Genomic DNA, 19,909 nt, shown 5'->3' on the forward strand with positions numbered 1-19,909 from the left:
GAGTTAGTGTGCATCTTATCACATTTGTTACCAAAGCATTTATTTGCAAAATTCTCCTAGAACAGAGCCAGCAAAAACCACAATTCTACCCATTAAGATTACAGGGAAGAATCAGTTCCTTCCAGTTAAAAAAAAAAAAAAAAAAAAAAAAATCTTTGATTGCTTTTCCTCCAGTGAAAATGGAAAATCTGCTTGTTTCCATTACTTACAATCACTTTTTAGTCAACTTCTTTTCACATGCTTATGACAACATACAGCTGACAAAATTTGAGATGCACAGTTCTCCAACGAATACATGTGAATGTGTTCTTTTTTGCGGGAGGGCTGGATAATTGCATTATCACTGAATTAAGAATAATCCACGGGCATGAATTTATGCAACTCAGTTTTCCATGAACTTCTGTTTGTTGTCCCCCCTACCCATCACGTGAATGTGTCCAGCCTGCAGCTCAAAGCCAGGATGCTGGCTCCCTGTCTGGACCTCCATGGCCAAGCACAATGCACAGCAGCTGCGCTGGCCACCTTTTCCCTAGTAGTTCTGCAGGAATGACAACTCAGCCTCCTTGCAAAAGGCACATAAGCTTAGTGTCCTGGAGACACCTCTTCCTCTTTCAAATTTGATGGAGCCTGACCAACTGGCTCAGAAGAAATACAGCTTAGAAAACAAAAAAAAACCCCACCTTTTTCTTTTTAAAAAGCACATTTGCATACGATGGTATCATAGCACTTTTATTGTGACAGAACCTCTTAAAAATCATGTTTGTAGTCATTAAGTCCAGACGTAACTGATGCTTACTTTCATTTCAGTATGAACTGATTTGTAATTTTACTCATTTAATTTCCAAAATAACAGAATTGTGCTGGCACAGTATCTAAATGAACACTGCAAGGGTCAAAATACTGTATGTGAACCAGAGCTTACCTACCTTTTTTTTCTTTTTTGGACCCTAGAAGATCGGGGGGGGCAGGGAGAAAGAGGGGAGGGTGGGGAAAAAAAAAAGAGGAGAGCGAGCATCAGAGAACAGGGTATCAAGTAGTAAGGAATAGTTAGAAAATACAACTATTCTGTAAAATTAAATGAGATTAACTATTGAAAAATAATGACAACAACTTCAATATTGCAGAAAATTAGCCACTAACACATTACTCCAGACCATCATAATTTATCAGGCTAGATTACACTTATAGTTATAGAATTATACCTACTTATTCCCACTGTTAAAAAATTAACGTACAACAAATATGTAATTTAGTCCAAGATACAATTTAGTCAAAAAATGTTTTCTAAACTAAACAACTGATACTGTGTGCTACCCCCAATAACATTAAATTATACCATGTGATGACTTAGAAGAACACAGAAACACCACTGGCATCTTTCCTTATTCAAGGGGAAACTGAACATGAAGTGAAAAATGTAATTACAAGACTTCTCCAAGCGACTACAGGAAAGAAGGACAAGGTCTAGAAAGCCAAACATCTACCTGAATCCCTTATTTGATTTACCAAGAAATACCTTTTCTGTGCAACATCTAGACATTGCCATGTGAATTTAAGTAACTTCAGTGTGATTAGTTACCCACATGAGCATATTCCCTGCGGGGTGGAAAAAGGGAAGAAGGAGAAGACAGGCCGTGCAAGGGCACGCAGAGGGGTTTGTTACCATAGAGGAATTCTGACAACAGAGTTTTAGTAACCTCCAAGCTGAGTTTCATGCTAAGCAGCCATAGTAACAAAGCGCAGCACAAGAAATGAGATTGGGGGATTGCAGCGAAGCTCACATGCCCTTCACGTGACTTTAAATAAGACTTACAACTTCACCTTAAATCTTTTTTGCCATATACCGGTACTTCAGCAGCCCATGTGGGATACTTCAGTCCAGCCCTTACCCACCTCACCAGCGTCTCAAGGCTCCCGTTACCGTTGCTTCTACCTTCCCTCTTTACCTGCAAGAGCTCAAAGCCCTGCGGCTACACCGGCACCAGCAAAACTGCCCGGGCACAGGCCGCCGCCGCCCCAGCTGCAGCTGAGGGCGCAGGTGCAGCTCCGCGGCTGCCCCCAGCAGGCCGCACTCTCACCGCCAGCGCCGGCAGCTGGGTCATCCCAACCGGGCAGCGGCAGCCCCAGCCCAGCGTGGTGCAGGTCCCCAAAACGAGCCACCGTAGCGAGGAGACAACCCTGAACCTGCCGCCGCCCCAGCCCGCTCTCACCATTGCGCCGCCACGGCCGCGTTGCCTAGGCGACCAGCCCCCCCTCCCACGTGCTCCCCGCCGCTAGTGGCGTCCTTCCGCCCACCGCCCCGCCCCTAAGAGCAGCCGTGCTGCCGCCGGGAGAAGGGCGGTGCCTCCCGTTACGGCTTTGCCGTAAAGCGGCGCCAGCTGGGATTACGGCGCCGAGCGGGTGAGCTACTGACTTTCTACTTCTCCCCCTGCCCCGTGGGCCGGGCCGGGCCGGGGGGTGCGGTGCGGTGGTTGTGTGTGACTGAGCGCCGGAGGCGCAGGGCAGGGCGACAGGCAGCGGCCCCCGTCGGCTAAAGCAGGGGGAGGCGGCAGCCCGAGGGGCGGTCCCCGGCCCCGCGGAGCGTGGCCGGTTCCCCGCTAGTGCCATTTGGGGAAGCTGGGCTGGATTCCCGTTATTTACAAAAATAAAATTCGGTTTACTTCGTTACTAACGCATTTTTTTTCCCCGTTACGTTTTGCCAGTATGCGCTGGCCTCAATTCGTAATGCACTTAAACGATTTCAAAAGCAAGCGATATTTATAAACGCGAAGGAATTCCTATGGTTTTATTATTTTTGTATATATGTATTTACCACTGTACATATATACACGTGTGCACATAGATACAAACGCTCCCGTCGCAGACCACCGAGGAAGCAGCAGCCAGGCTAGCAGCCCGGTGGAGAGCCACAAGCACGTAAGGAAGCAGCCGACGAAGATAAACGAGCATGACAGTAGTGGCGAGGTTTTGGAGGGGCCCTGTGTTGCGTTTGAGATGAGGACAGATGGAAGGGGAGAAGAGAGGGAGGAACTAGGCAGACATTAAAAGGAAAAGAAGCCAAAAGCAGAAGAGAGCGAGCAGAACCAGACAATAACAGGGTTAGAACAAAGAGGGCTACTGTAAGGTAATGTGTGGTGAGAAGCTATGGAGGATGAGGCTGGGATTTACTGACTCCCATGGAAGGCTAATGTCAAACATTATTCTTCAGGTAAAAAAAAAAAAAAAAAAAATCAGAGGAGAATAAAGAGTTCACTGAAATGTGAGAATGGCCAATTCTTTAAGAGGTGAAGTGTTGAATCTGTACAAAAATGTAAGTGTCTTAAACTTCATGAGCACTTTCCTTAACTAGACAAAACCTTTTCACTGCACACTTGATCTATTAAAAAAAAAAATCTTCTCTTTTTTTCTTCAAGCTGCTGCACCTTGGAAGGGAGTATCCCAAAGGAGCAGACTACTTTAGAAGCCGTTTGAAGGCAGCTTTTCTAAAAAATAAAGATGTGAAAGATCCTGAAAAAATTAAGCAGCTAATTGCACGAGGAGAATTTGTTATAAAAGAGCTGGAGGCTTTGTACTTCCTCAGAAAATACAGAGCTCTGAAGCAGCGCTACTACAGTGATGACAATCAATAACTGGTATTAATGACTTTACATGTAACAATACAAATCGATAAAAATAAACAATAAAAGAGCTGTAACCTCCAAAGAAATGAAATGTAAATCCTTCCAACCTATCTAAAGTACAAATTAGGACTTGGCTTCCCCTTAAGTAGTTGCTTGAAGGATTTGGGGTTTGTATTGTATGAGTAACAGGTTTTTCCTCAACTACTTTTGACCTCCTTGAACTGAAGCTTCAGTTATGAAACAATTTTGCAGTAAATAGTGGTAATATAATTCTGTTCTGCTTCATTTCGATACAGATGTTGAACAGAGTTCTTCTTACCCGATAGCTGTGTGTTTGAACACCGATTCAAGGTGCTACAGTTCTCTTGTTACTTAGAAGATTAATCTGATCTTCCGCATCTAATGATTCATTTCCATTGTAAATGAGCACTGTCTCAAAAGTAAATTCTTAAAGCTGTTTGTTAACTACATCCGTTTAAAGTGCAAGAGTCACACTGGCAGGCTGGCAGAGGTGCTGCCTGTGTTAGTAAGACGACTACAGCGTGAGGAAAGGGGTGAATCTGAACAGTGGTTTAAGCACTTAGACCCCGAAGGCAATTGCTGCTACTACTAGTTTCCAATGTTGTATAAGTAAGTGCTGTAGCAGGAATATAGAACTTGATCCTTTTCCCCTGGCAGAGAAGTTTGACCATGGGTGTTTGCTCCATGGCTAACTCCGTAGACCTCGGCTCAGCTAGCACAAGCGTGCGCCAGAGCTGATGCTCTGTACAGACTAGGGTTGGTTGGTGTTTCCACTCCCCCCTCCCCCAAGAAGTAAGTGACACCTGGAGGTAGAACAGAAATAATCTTTGAAATATAGGTCAGTAATTGCTGCAGTAGAACTGTTGGCAGTAGCAAGTCTTCACACATGTAAATTACAGAACAAAGAAAAAGATGGCAAATTAGACAGTACGCTACCTCGTGATGAAGTGTGCTGCAGTTTCTAGCATCACACTGATGTGGAAGAGAGTCCTTCCACATCAGCTTAACTCCTCTACAATTGCAGTTAAACCTGTTCTGAACTAATACCCCTACATACAAAATTTAACCTGCCCTCCTCAATAACTGATAAAAGATTATCCAGACAAGGTAACAAAGGGCCAAAGTGTGAGTTTACAGAACAGTACCAGTTTCACACTTTTTCCCCATAGGACACAATGGATACTAAAGCATGTCTTCCATATTCTCTAAGTTTATGGAAGGCATTTGATAGAAGAAAACAAACGTGCACCTGGGAATGAACACAGAATAACTATGCAGAGTATTTTAGACTAATTCACATCAAGTCTGCTGCTGGACCAGTGAAAACAAGGCCTCTGAGGCATGACTGGGGATAGTACAGGCCAAGCTGCCTGCACTAGTGAAGGACAAGCACAACCTCACCTGAAGCGCGGCTCTGCTCACCGCAGGGCACAGAATGCAAAAGCGGCACGGACCAGAGGAGATGGGTTGGTACAATAAAGCATTTTGTCGAAGTGCAGCAGCACCCCCTCGCAGAGGGAGGGAACAGCAGCAGGCAAAGACAACAGCTTTGTGACAGGCAATGAGAAGTACAAGGAATAAACTGAGAACAGCTGCCAAACACGTGCAATTCCATGGATGCACCATTCCAGAGGTGAGGCACTGAAATTTCTTGGGAGAGAAAAAGCAAACTGGGACAGAAACTCACAATAACTATTTTTTATTACATTACAATAAATAGGAGCAGTACAGTTTGACAAAAAAATGACAAATTCCAGATCACCTCACAGCACATACTCCTAAAAAACATTAAAAATTTTTAAAACAAACAGTGGTTTTTTTTTTTTTTTTAACTTAATGTCTGGTATGACCAACATTCTTAGGTCACGCAACCAAATGATGGAAAAACTGGATCACACTGCATATGTTCCACATCAAATAAAGCACAATGTACAAAATGTGCATGTTTCAGTTTACACTATACAAAAATAGTTAAAATACATTCCAGGTAAACATATTACATTAAGAAGTCATTCTAGTAAGAAGTTGGCACTCAAGAGGAAAAAGCAGAAGTATTTTCAACATGAAAACACGAGACAGTGGAATAAAGAAATGTTAGGAAAGATTTACCATCTATGTAGCTTTATGTAAACTTGAGACAAAATAATTTCTTTACAGTTTGATGGTCTTTGAAGGTAATAATTGTATTGCTTCATAGTATAGACAAGAGCAGAAGATCGTGTGTCAGTATCTACCCATTACAGAGATCCTGTTATTGTAACAAAATCTATACAGTGAAACTTTTTTTTAAGTTAGCAAAAATTTTAGGGCAATAAGACTGGTCAAAAGAATTAAATTTCAGTTTTGAGAAAACCAATAATAAAGTTGTTTACCAGAGTTACATAAAGCTACTGTAAGAAGGTGTTACTCCCTGACACATGGCAATTTAATGTATTAATGCAGTGATTCACATGTTCATTTAGTAGTTGCTATCAAAACAGACAGCATCCAGGTATGTTCTTTGAAAACATTTCAAATAGGGAAAGACATAATTATGAGATCAACTTGTGCAAGCTGCAATCCAACATGCTTCACCAAATCTCAACAAATATGAAGACAAAACTGCACAACAGTGGCAAGGATGTGTATTTTTCTTCTTGTAAAAAAAGTAAATGAGGGCTAATCTAAATAGATTTTGTACGTATTTAATTAGATTGGGAGCTACAGATCACATTTACTGAAAAAAAACCAACCTGTTTTATATATAGCTTTATATTAGAGCTATAAATCCACATTTGATGATTAAGACATTTCAGCTAGAATTTCTCCTAGCAGTTTTTAGTTAAATTAACGTAAGAATTTTAGACCAGCCCCAATTTTACATGCAGTGTGACTCAGTTACAAAAATCTTAAAGTAATCTCAAGATTACTTTCATTTACTCGAGGTATACTATCCACTTTTGCTACGTTCTTCTTCTATAATCAAGAGTGTCTAAAATGTGCAAATAACTGTCTCCAAAACGTTTTAACCTTGGAAGCTGTAAAGTGTTTTGTGACATTAAGAATCAGTTCATATTCCTTATTGTTCCTTATGATATAATGTTAGGTTCTCCTATTACTGTTTTTCATCATAAAGTATATTTCACATTGAAGCTGAAAGGAGGGGAGGGGGCCTGGGTTTTGGTGGAGAGTGGGGAATGGCAGAGGCGCAGGCAGGGAAAGGCATTATTCCTCTCAGCCACATTGAAATTAAAGAACACGCAGCAACCCAGACAGTACACGTCCCCTGCCAGCTTTGCAGCTCTCCACCCGTGAGAGTCACTGGTGGTTTGATTTTTTTTTTATAGAAGCAAAAGAATACTTTTCTCATGCAGTTGCACCTTTAACATCATTGAAATGGTCCAAGTTACACAGGTGTATGAAAATTGTACTGTGTAAAATTTCCACATAATTGTTTAGTTATACCTTAGGTTAGTTAGGGCAATGCTGCTATTCCCTGTTCCAAACTTTCCAGTGTCCTGAATTATCCTACTTCAATGTCTTGTGTTTTGTTTTCTTGGGCACACCAGAGTCACATTTTCAATTTTACTCTGCAGCTGAGTTAAGTACTATGAAGGAGTGTACCTTCAGGAACCCAGGCCCTAATGAAACAATCAAACAATGCAACATTTACAGTAAGACAACAGGAACTGTCAACACTGGAATTACTGGCTCTTACTTTAGTGCAGAATAACTACATTACTGCAGTACCAAAAAATGAAAGCTTCTGCAAAAATTCTGCATTAATTTCAATCAGGAGAAAAGAGTGGTGAGGGAGGGCGATATCACAAGAGAACTTAATCACAGAGAAAGGTAACATTAAAATCTTGGTCTAGCTTCATGACAGTCTAGACACTGGAATGCCACTCACCAACCATTTAATCTGTGCAACAAAACTAGTACTTCACAAACATTACACAAACAACACTGACTCTGGAAACCATGTTCTATGCTGACGGTTTGTGCAAATTCCACACCATTTTTATGGCATAGCAGATTTCCAAATTATTTGCATGAAGCAGATAAATTCAACTCATTCATTCACTCATTTGATGTGAGTACAATTTAAAACTTCTCCCCTATTTTGCACAAAATATGCATCTGGAAATATTTAATGCCACTCGTGGGGGAAAAAAATGGTTTTACTTCGCTATATAATTTAGGATTTATTCTGATTTCATTCTTACGGTAAATTCTGGATCCATGTATGAATTTAGCTAAGAATTTAATCGACTTATCTGTTAAGGCTTTCTAGTAGAGACACTAGAGACACTAAAGGGTGAAATCCTGTACCTACTGAACAAAGCTACTTAGATTTGCCACTGGGGGTCAGGAGAGCTAGAATTTCACCTTGGTCTTCAGAGACAAAGAGTCAGTGAAAGTCTTAAAGCAATGCATTAACAATAGCAAATCAACCTAATTAGAACTTTTACTTTTTCCATTGCCAGATGTGCATTGTTGTATTTTTTTAATTTTTATTTTTTATAGAAAAAATAGAGTATTTAACGAGTGACTGTGACAAATTGCAGTGAAAAATTTTTTTGTGAAAGTTTTATCTTTACATTCATTAAAGTTGATCTGAAATGCTACAAGACTAGATGCCTAGAAGCAAAATCTACAGGAAGACTATAAAGGCTTCTGGTCTCTCTATATTGCAGTCAGTCTAAAATAAAAGAAAGGCTGAAACAAAAGTCTCTTTTGCTAACTAGTCCTTTTTCCCAACCAGATTTAGACACCAAAAAATTAAAGGGGATGTTACAATGTGCAGAGCATCATTTCATTGTTTGGTTTGCACACAGAACAGAAGTTTACAATCAGTAAGAAAAATAGGAAGTTAGCCACTGTGCATGCACCAGAGTCCTAAGACAGTTCTCAGGTTTTTTGGGGGGGTTTGTTTGTTTGTTTTTAGTTTGTTTTGTTTTCACAGGCATTGCTAGTTCAAGAACCAACAGTCAAAGAATACTGGCACTTTAAGAGGAATGAAGTTTCCACTGTCATTTAAAACAAGCATTCAGGTAAAGCTAACAGGATCATGAAGCAGAAAGTAAAGTAATGCTAAAACAAATGCTAATAATTTAGTGTAATGTACAAAAATTACTTAAGTACTTCTTAAGAATAAGGATAAATTGTATTTACATAATTATACACTTTGTCTTTGTCTTCTTTTTCTTCTTTTTACCATCTTTGCTCATCTTCTCTTTGTGTTTTCTGATTTCTCGAACTAATGTATAGAAGGCATCATCAACACCCTGAAAAGATATACACACACACACATTAAGATCACATTAACAGACTCACACACCTGCTTAGGTACAGCCTGTTTTCATCTGACCTGATCAGGTGAAGTGTTTCAATCAGCTGTCTGTGTTGCTGCCTGCCAGGAGAGGTTACACTGCCCTCTCCATTCTGAGGCTTCTATAATGTCTCCTTGAATAGACTGCAGGTTGGAGGAATTGCCAGGGCAACAGTCCTCTCGGGCATTCCTGTTTCTTGGGAAGGGGTGTGCTGGGAAAAACATATGCAGATGGAAGGGGAACTCCAGTTGTCTCCTGTCATGTAAGAGGAGGACGCCTGACAGCATTACTGTGCACGGGCAGAGGGGCCTGCAGGAGAGCAGCTTTGGGGAATAGGTTGCCACCGTTTGAACAATTACTCCTGGCTGCAGGCTGTTCCTCTCCTGAGTTCTGAGCAGCACTGAACAACAACCTGAAAAAACTTCTGATGCCAGCAACAGCTAACACCTGCCTGGCCTCTGTCTCAGCTGTTCCCCAAAATGGGCTTCCAGCAGCCTGCAGGTGACGTGCTGCTCAGGGGTTGACCACATAGGTTCCCCCGTAGGGAGTTGATACCCCATAGGTCCAATTCCATTACTAATGTGTCAAGAGAAGTAATTTAGTGTATTGCCCTCTTCTCCATCTCAAAGAGGGCACATGTTGTCCCACCTCAAACTAAAAAAAGTATAGGTATCACATGTTTAGATTATATGTGGATTGTTACTACAGAATAAAGTTCTGATGCATTAGCTAGCTTTGTTTATGCCTTTATAATCTCTATGCAGCTTTAAAAAGTAAATACAAATATTTGTACCAAGAATTCAATGCCAAAAAGAGATAGTTGTGATTATTCTACAATTTCTCAGGCACGCTGATATAGTAATCACACCACAGTTTTATAAATCTTTACATATGCAAATCAATCAAATCAATCCATGTTCCCATGATAAATCATTATTTGATAAATCATTCTATTCCAATTATATAAAGACACATGGAACACATTTTATCTATGGTGCTGTATCTTGTACAGTCACTTAAAATCTTCACAGCTCCAGTAGTGAAGCTACAGGCACAAAAGCTGATGTTTCTTCACATTGAGGAGTTTTTCATTTGGGGGAGGAGGGGTAATTATAGCTGAAAAAAATAAACTCTGGTCACAAGGCCAGCATATCTAAAAGCCTGATATAAACAATTATCAAGTACAGTGTTACATGATATACTTTAACAACCTATTTACATGAAACAGTTTATTCTATTGCCTAGCTTTCAGGTTGCTCCAAATTCCGATCAAGTACCCATGTTCTCAGTCAGCTTTTACATTTAATGGTTTGAATACTGACAGTTATAAAAACATTAAGATAAAAAATTATCTTGATTCTTAACTGCCTTATTCCTTATCTTATCTTTTAGATAGATCAGAAATAGTTGTATAATGTATCACAGCAGCCAACTGCACCACTATAGAACTAGGTCTAGAAATTTAGCCCTAGAACTATCAGGCCTATCTGTCAGCTACAGAGTTTTGCCTTCAAGCCACCAATAAAAATGAACAGTCTCTGTTTATTCCTGTCATGCCTACTTCAGTTAGAGAACCGAAAGTGAACTCTGAAAAAAGCACAACAACAACAAGCCAAAAATCACCTAATTCATTACTCTTTCAGTCAAACACCAAATGATGATGAAACTTAATATGGAAGGTCCAAACAACAGTGAGGTGTTAAATAGCTTCACTTATAAAGCAATGCTCCCAGTATATCCTAAATTTATTTAAAACCTTCACATTCAAGTTCATAAAACATTTACAAATAACTGGTGTTCGATCAAAGTCCTTGTCAGGCTACCTCCCAATACTAACAGCACGCTTTTGCAAGGTCTTGTAGTATACAAAATACATTCGCAAATAACTTACTTCTACATTTTAAAATATTATTGATCAATATAAAATTGATGTGTCATGCCTAATGGAAGAGTAGCCTTGGTTCTGGAAAAGATCACATCCCCCATGAATCTTCAGAGAATTAGAAATGCTTGGTATTATTTTACAGATAGATAGTGTATTTTGCTTATAACTTCAGCATTAATGCACAAAGTGAACGTTTAGCGATGTTCATGTAGGGAAGTAGTGATGGTTCAAAGTGCATCTACTGCAGTCCTCATACCAGACAGCCAGCTAGGAGGAAAGCATTAAGAATCAATCACAACAGACAGAAGAATAGTTTCATTCTTAGAACACAAGAGTGGTATAAAAAACACCCCTGCACAATATTCTTCTACACATTTCCTTACAAAACCACCTTTCAGTACTGCACAATCATTAGTGTGTTAGAAAAATAAGCATTACGAGGACAGTCACTGGCTTTCAGCGGTGTCTTCAAATGAGACATGCTAAACAAAAATTGCAATTTAAGTCTTCAAATGAGCAATCCTCCCTCATTAAACTAGTTTTAAAAGAAATACAGAAAAAATAACTTGTACAAAGTAATAGCTAGAGACTATTACGGGTCTTTAAACACATGACTTCACAAGTAAGGCTGAAATTTTTATTCTACCTAGTGAGGTGATGATCTTTTAAATACAGCGCATGTTGCAAGATACTAGGTAATTGAATTAGCTTTCGTCCTTGCATTTACATCTTTGTAGATCAAGCCTTTAAAATTATTAATTATATATTTGGTAGTTTGGTCCTACCACAATGTCTCCTAAAATCAGGTAATGAATATAACATGAGATACAAAACTACATTTAGAATATTTGTGAATTAGAACTGGAGGACTCAAGATAAACTGAGGTCTTTCAGTTTTCAGTCTGTGGATTAAATTTTAAATGTACCTAGTAGATACTCTGTTTACAGAAGGTCCCTAAAGGGATCAATACTGTAAGATCAAAGGCAGTCAACCTTTCTAGTTACTTCTTTCAGTAAGAAGGGACTGCATACAGCTGACCTTCCTCCCTCTCACAATGGGGTTATTGTGTGCAAGCATTGCTGAAAGTGTAAGAGGTACTGAATGAGTGCTTTAAATCCAGGCTCAGAATTAAAAACTCAAAATTCACTGTGCATGCTCAGAACTACACCACACTGTCTCAGTAAAGGTGCACTGACAGGCTTGCTCCTGACACCTGATTTTCCAAAGGGCAACTACGAAATGCAAACAGAACAGAAAACACAGAAACAGCCTTGCTCCTGGCTGCAACTTTTCTTTGGGGCACCACATGGTCTCACCACCATATAGAAGCCTGCATATCAGGTTACGTGGTTACAAGTACGTCTGAGACTTGGCAACTAACCTGATTGTATCAATAAGAAACCCTAAATTCAGAAGGAATTGGGAATTCCTAAGGGTTCTGGGCCCAAACAGACCCTTAAACAAGTTTTAAATTGTATGAGTCTTTTTAATATGTATTTAATATTTTTATAGCTATAATACAGACATATGTATCTGTCATGAGGAAAAATTATTTATATACCTCAGCAGTACTATGGAAAAAAACCCATGAAATTACAGTTTAAATCAAGATTCTAGAAATTAATGAACTTTAGTAATTCAAACATTTTAATATTAACCTAGCTCAACCTGAATTGCCTGATCTAGCTGTCTAATTAATGCCTTAGAGAAACTTTTCATTATAGCATGCTTTTTATGTTAAAAACTTCAATGTTTTCAAGAAAGATCTTTTGAGGATTTTACACTGTGTTATAGAAATTTCTTCTTGCTAGTTGGAAATTACAAACTGAGCAAAAGGTGTTACGTACTTTCTGCTTTACTGTGTAACAGGCAAAGGAACGAACCTCTTGGAAAGCGTCAGCAGTTAACAGTAAGTAATCTGGGTAGTCAAAATTTTCACTTGCCTTGTACAAAAGTAACATAACTAAGAAGACATCCCATAAGCAGCAGGAAGATAAACTGAATATTCCAAGAGGTAGCAAAACACTCTGAACCATCAAATTTGATTATCCACAAACAAAAAAGGAAAATACTGTCTATCATTGCAAACTGTGTTATAACGAATATTTCTGAAGTCTCAAATGCCAGCTGAAAGACTCACATCATTAGATGCTGGTCTCGTTAGCTTGTCTACTACACAGACTGAAAAAATTCCTTACTAAATGGAAAACTGCCAGACTGTTTTAAATGCCAGTTTCTTATTCCATTAGAATCACTACTGAACTACAGCTCTACCACCATAATTTTCATATATGCTTTCTCCAGCTTAACCTCCTAAACACAAAGTTGCTGAAATGACTATCAATACTATGTAGAATTCACTTGAGTATAAAGACAAATATTTCCTCCACTGAGCAGACACTCTTGAAGTTCTAGAGTCTAATATCCAACACTATTTCCTAAATCAAGTATAGAGAGAAAAAAAAACCCAACTAAAAAAACCAACCCACCAGCCAACAATATCCATTATTGACAAAAGAGATTTTCCTCATCCTGGGGAGAGGGGGGACAAACACCAAACCACACAACCACAAAAAACCCCCAAAAACAACACCACAAACTATACTTCTCTTGGACATCAGGAGAAAGAAAGTGGGAAGCTGGTAGAAAGACAGCATGCTCTCCGAGCTATCAAAAAGAACCTTAAAATCTGAAAATATGCTTCCACTGAAAAAAAATAATGAAAACCACAATTCCCACGATCCTATTCTCCTTCTCCCAAGGAAGTCCACAGAGAGGAAGAGCGGACAGAATTCAGGATCTTTAAAGTCCTAGTATACAAAAAGAAATTCCACTTTGAGGTATGGCTATGTTAGTAAGACAGCAGGAAACAGCAAAGTTGGTTTTCAGAAGGCTACACAAAGGAGGCTTAATCAATTTAATTCATATTGCTCTCATCAAAACTAATCTTGCCAAGCTGCTTAGTTGGTTTTTGATAACTAAGAAAGAATAAAACAAGGTATTTTCATGGCATCAATGTTATTGATATTTGGATGTAAGACTGAGGAGCTTCATAACTGAAGTTTCCAGTTTCCTGCAAAGGAAACCTTTGATACAAACATATCACAAAGTGTATCTTTTTTTAAGGAAACATCTAAAGAATTATCTCGGAGCAGCCATTCATCACTTAAAGCTGAGAATATAATAAACCTGAGGAGATCTAGCAAAAACTGAAATGAAACAAAATTTCTCCTCCTTTCCCCAAATAGAGAAATGAAACTCCCTTATTGAAGGGGATATTCCCACAGCTGTGACAGTTTCTTTAGGATACAAGGCAAATTCCACCACCCCTCTGCAACATATTCTGAAGTGTGAAAAAACACCTTGAAAAGCAAACAGTTTTTCTTTTACACAATGGGAAATTCTTGGTCATCCTCCGGTTGGACAAGTACAAAAGGAGTAACAACCCACTGTCTGTAGTGGTGCAGTAAGAGGTAAAGCACTAATGGAATAGTAATATATGCAAGGAGATATTCTGATGGTTTGTTCAAAAAGCACTGGAAGTGATTTAGACCTAGCACTTCTTCCATATCACAGTTTTGTCCTCCCTCTCCTCCTCCTTTTTTTTCCTTACAGGAGTGTACTGAAAAAACCCTGATTTTGTGACAATTTTTAATTATTTTTGGTGGTGTTTTTTTTGGGGGGGGGGTGTGTGATTTTGTTGTGGTTTTTTTCCCTCTACAGTTTTGTTTCACTGTAGCTTCTCCCCCCACTTTGTAAAGGCCCTCAAAAACCTGAAATGCTACCATTTTGTCAAAATATGAATCACTCACAGCATTAGAGTTGGGAAAAAAGGTCCAATCAATATTCACTTCAACAGTATGTGCAATATATCTGTAATAAAAGTTTTTCCTCTTAACTTCTTCAGATACAAAACTAGGTCTCCATTCCACAGATAAGAGAACTTGATATGCAGTAAAGACTTCTTGTTAATCTCTTTATCAAAAACCCATGAAACAAAGCAAATCCATAGTGCTTGGGTGTTTGCCAGGAGTATTATTCAGGACTACTATGCTGAAATCTGATTGGTTTTATATCTTAAATTATGTAATCAATTAACCATAAAATGTCCGATTTGCAAGACACTGTCAATCATTTTCATTTGGCAAGTGATTTGTAAAAACTTACCCTGTTACATTACAAGGCATTTTTTAATTTTCACGCACCCTGGAGTCTTTTCTTCTTTGCTGATTTTTTTCACTCTGTACTGTCGAATCTCTCGCACCAATGTATAAAAAGCATCCTCCACTCTCTGCATTGTAAAACACAACTCCTTAAAAACTGCTTCATTAGCAATTGTGACATATTGGGACACCCACGGCAGGGAAAAAACCACAACAAAACCACTGAAATTATGAGCTTTACTTGAGAGAAGCATATGGATCTCCATTTATATATTTAAAATGCTGGGCTTGCACATTTGGTGCTTGATAAATACTTTTTAATGCAAGCAAAAGAGACACACTCAAAGAATTTACTGATTACCAATTATTGTGAATAGCTATGCTCAAGCCCTCCTTTTGTTCTGCACAAGGTAACAGACAAAAAAAGAGTAAGAAATATTTTCTTCCATTGCATATCCCGCTGAAAGTAATACCGCTTGTGTTACTGAATCTTTTCAAACATTTTTGTGGGTATGGACATATTTAGCAGGCACAAAGCCTTATCAGATTGGTAACTGGAGGGTACTTATAAACACACACAGTTAACCACCTATTTTCACTTCTTAGCAGAAGTGAGAACCTGTTACTGTTTGGGCAGGCAAAGAAGAGTAAGCTCATTTATGTTCTGTTCTTTAGATAAGAAAGTGTACTTTCTTCACAAAAGCTAATTTCCTAAGAGGTTACAAAGAAATAAAATCTTGTAACAATATTAAATTTTGGGCAATAATTTTTATAAAGCTACTTACTTTACAGAGGAAGCACTGTGCTATAAAATTTAGGAAAAGGCATATTTGAGTCATGGCAAAGTGCTTTTAAGAAGCACCTTAAGTATATTATATTTCAGAGTAACTTTCAAAAGTAGTTGTAATTATAGAAGTCACTGTTCCACGCAGAAAAAGCAACAAGTTCATTATCATCGTGTTCAAGAGCTTGATTCACATCAACATACAAGGCACATCTAATCTGTTCTCTCTGGGCCAGACTCAGGCAGCCACAAGAGTCCCATAATAACAATTAAGTGCAAGCAGCCTGTGACGTTCTGCTACTCAGATTTTCCCTGGCTGAGGAGAGCTCTTCAAGTATTCCAGGGATGACACAGAACTATGTTGTTTTTACTTCTCTGGTCTCACATCCTACCTTTCTGCAGCTCTGTGTTTAGGCCACTTGGATATGATGATACCATATGCATTTTTTAAAAGCAAAAAAGTATGAGGACTGAGGATACCTTTAAGCAAATACAAGATAGAGAGGTACAGCACCAGCTTCAAGTTAGAACATTTGTTATTTTAAACTGAGTAGATCTGTGCATAAACTTAGAAATTTAGAGAATCTGTGAAGATGTTCTTGTTGTAAGAAGATGCAAAATATTTAGCTGTAGCTTTTAAAGGGGAGAGCAAATCTCTCCTTTGCTTTACTGTCCATCTCATTCAGTCAGATCAACAGGGTTGTTAATTTAATACAAACTCATGATTTGAAAAATAAAAGCAGAACAGACTGATGATCGTGGAAAACAGTACAACCATTTAAGTCCCAAAACTTTATTACTACCCAAATGCACAATAAGGGCAGATTTTCCATAAATTATTTCTCTAACCCATCTTCATATTATGCACTTAAAAGTAGCTAACATTTACTTCCACAGTTATTGGGTCATTTTGCATGAACAGTGCCATAGGTTATCACAGTGAAGACTCAACGCATTGCTTATCTGAGGGTTCTTCTGAACTACAGCCACTTGAATTTAAAGATTACATGAATTAGATTTATTTCTTGGATTGTATTTCTCTGTTATATATAATGTGCTATTTCTCTGCTATCTATAATGTGCCCTATGAGGATGTAGTGAAGTATCGACGAGGTGACAAGTCTTACATTCCAGGTCTGAGAATTTACAAAAAGAAAGCCATTAAAAAACAGCAAAAAACAAGTAAAGCTCATACTTTCATGTCTTCCTGGAAGGAATGGAAGTGTATTCCTGAAGAGGAAAGAGTAAACATTGATCAGCTGCTACGTGCCAAAGCACAGACTGTACAAGAATCAACACTTTTGCAAATCTACTGTTTTGCAGTAGAAATACATAATTTGATTATGGAGCTTTCACATGAATAATTAGATAGCAATTCTTCAGTCAACATTTATTGCCATTTATTTCCCATCACCAATATGAGCTATAATTTGCTTTAGCAATGCAGAGAGAGGGAGACACACCGACAGAGTGAGAAAAGAAATTGCTACTACTGCCACCACCAAGAACAATCTTATGAATCCTGTTGAAAGAAATCATTCTGAAAGAAAATCTGTAGAGATACATTTACTAATTTCATTAGCACAAGGTGACCTTTTAAAGAGCCAGGTGCCAGTCTTAGACACTTAAGAAGACATTTTAATACCAATTTCTTTTAAGATTCTTCAGTATTTTTTCCTTAAATGAGCATGGACCATGCATCTAAAATATGATTAACCAGTTCTGTTAGCTGTCAGAACTGGAAGCAAAAATATCCCTTGGCAGATATTAAAAACTTCTAAATCTAAACTGCTGTTTACTTTTAACAGCCCAAGGAACCCATGACCTTGAGGCAACATTTTCAGGAAGCTTTTGACTCCTAGGAGACAGCCAAACAGTCGATTTAAAATATGACTATGTGCAAATAAATACTATTTCAAATATGCACCAAAGTACAAATGGGATTTTTCACATGTTCTGCTTCTGTAAATAGTGCTTAAAGGAAACTAATGAAAATTAGCCTTCACATCTCAAAAGCATTGTGTCCACCTTTATACACTTTCAATAATCAAAATTATTCATGAGGACACAAGCAAAAATAATGCTACTCACTTGCATAAAAGCACTCCCAACATAAAACTTTCTAGTGGTAAAGTCATCTTAGTCAATACCAGAGAATACACAAACCTGCAAAAATATACTAGTTTGTGTAACATTTAGCTTATAGGTTAAGGCTAATTTTTTGCTGTCCCTAAAACAGATGTGTATCAGAGGACTGTTTAGAACCAGTTACTACCACTCAGCCACATGTAGAACCTCCACTAGTTTGGGGAGGAAGGAAGTATTAAGCTGATTGTCTTATCTTCTGATGGTTAAATACCAGGCATACATCAGTAAATTCATATTAAATAATGCACAAAATCATGATTAGAGTTACAAAGTTAATCACTCCCAGGTTCAGAAGTGCCAGAATTACAGCTCTGTCCTACCTGAATTTCACCCATTGTAGACACATATCCTTTTTTGCTGCATCTTTACATTACGTAAATAACAAACCTGTTTGCTCAGCATCCTGGAGTCATTCAGCACACAAGCTGGATGCCACAATTTGGTTCAACATTATCAAAACTTTTTTTTCTTGGGGCCTTGGTCTTGGGAAGGACTAAACCTTTTTGGAGAAGTTTTACCTTATAACAAACAAGTGACATGAAAAAAACTCAACCCACATTGTGAAGTCTGACAAAGTTATAATTGAAAACAAAATGGAACCTGTACACATGAACTACATCAAAAATGGCTTGGAGTTAAACACATACAATATCATTAAACAGATGTGACAAATCCCCAAAAAATGGCAAGTTGGTTCAAGCAAACTGTCTAAATTATCTTAACTGAGATGTAGGAATGAAGTTCTGTAAATACTGCACTGACTACTTCATCAGACCAGGGTAGAGGTTTTCAACATACTTTCATCACAAGTTTGGGACCTAACCTATTGTACATCAGACAGCTGAAATAGCTATAATGCTTTTTTAACAGCATCCTTGTGATTTAGGTCAACTCCTTCATTAAACACTTCAAATGTATGTTTAAGTATATATCGTAAACAATGAGATCGAACACTCTGGGGAATCCTTTACTATGCTTACAACAATGCCCATGTATCTGCTTTTCCTTTGAATTCAATACTAGCAGAACAGTTGAAATGTTCCAAGGAAAACAAAATCCTACAGTCAAACCGCATTTGCTGTGTAGCTACAGCCTTGCAGCTTTTCCTTGTGTAACTCACAGGCAAATGGAAGCCCAGTAAAGAATACAGGATGCAGCCTGGGTGGGGATAAATCAAGTTTGCCTCTGATCTCTCAGTGATACTATCGATAATATTGGGAGCTCTATGCTCATGTGGACAGGGGAGAGTTTGAATTTAAAGCTTATGTCAAACAGAGAAAAGCAAAAACAGCTATCAAAATAAACCTAAGAACTTCATACCCTTCTGTATAAAGATTGTGAAAGGATGAGTATAAGCAATGCAACATGCCTTACAAAACCACCAGTATTGACATGTGTTTATATTTAGAAACAGGACTATCACTATTTTTCATAAATTACATTACATTCATTTCAATCAGTAGACTAATTGAGAAAATTAATAATCTATAGCCTTATACCCAAGTTGTAGGGTCCACTAAGCAAATGTTTCACTGATGAACTCAATGATTTGTATGAAAATTCACAGAGAATTGGCTTAAAACATGACCTTTTTGCAGTAAAGTTTACATCTTTTTTGACACTCGGAACTAAATAAAAACAAATACACTAACTTTTAGAACAACTTATTTCTGTGCTTCATTTCAGTATTTTTCTCTTTCCTATTTTTGACCTCATCTATGAATTTTTTAAAATCTTAAAAACTGACTTAGTTGGAACTGAGATATTCTGCACGAGCATACAGTGCTATCATCTTTTAAAAAGTGTCTTGGCAATCAAAACAGACTACATGGACAACTGCTTTCCATTTCCATCTCCCTGTTTCCTTCCCCAGAAACCTTTCTGATTTTCTCTCAGCTCCAGCAGACGCGGGGCACAGGGAAGGGCTGAAGCAAGAAGGCGGTGAGGGCCCCTTCAACAGGGCATTCGTGCTGAC

The 19,909-nt window shown here is 38.4% G+C and overlaps 2 protein-coding genes across 4 annotated transcripts in view; one reads left to right on the top strand and one right to left on the bottom strand.

The window, feature by feature from the left end:
• Positions 1-19,909, bottom strand: part of LOC309412023 (GTPase KRas) — a gene marked incomplete at both ends in the record, with an annotated part of 53,129 nt that overhangs the window by 21,818 nt on the left and 11,402 nt on the right. The window contains one exon of one of the 3 annotated variants that reach the window (XM_082008808.1): positions 8,792-8,908. The exons of 1 other annotated variant lie outside the window; for it this stretch is intronic. In XM_082008808.1, coding sequence (XP_081864934.1) covers positions 8,792-8,908 — 117 coding nt within the window. Of the gene's footprint in view, positions 1-8,791; positions 8,909-15,010; positions 15,131-19,909 lie in introns of those variants that run through there. One more of the 3 variants, XM_082008807.1, reaches the window with a different exon arrangement.
• Positions 2,913-3,747, top strand: ETFRF1 (electron transfer flavoprotein regulatory factor 1). Its single transcript, XM_082008092.1, has 2 exons — positions 2,913-3,310; positions 3,414-3,747. Exons 1-2 carry the CDS (start codon positions 3,266-3,268, stop codon positions 3,627-3,629), a joined length of 261 nt encoding a protein of 86 aa, XP_081864218.1. The 5' UTR covers positions 2,913-3,265; the 3' UTR covers positions 3,630-3,747.

This window comes from Phaethon aethereus (genome assembly GCF_964289735.1).
Source record: "Phaethon aethereus genome assembly, chromosome: 1".
NCBI lineage: Eukaryota > Metazoa > Chordata > Aves > Phaethontiformes > Phaethontidae > Phaethon > Phaethon aethereus.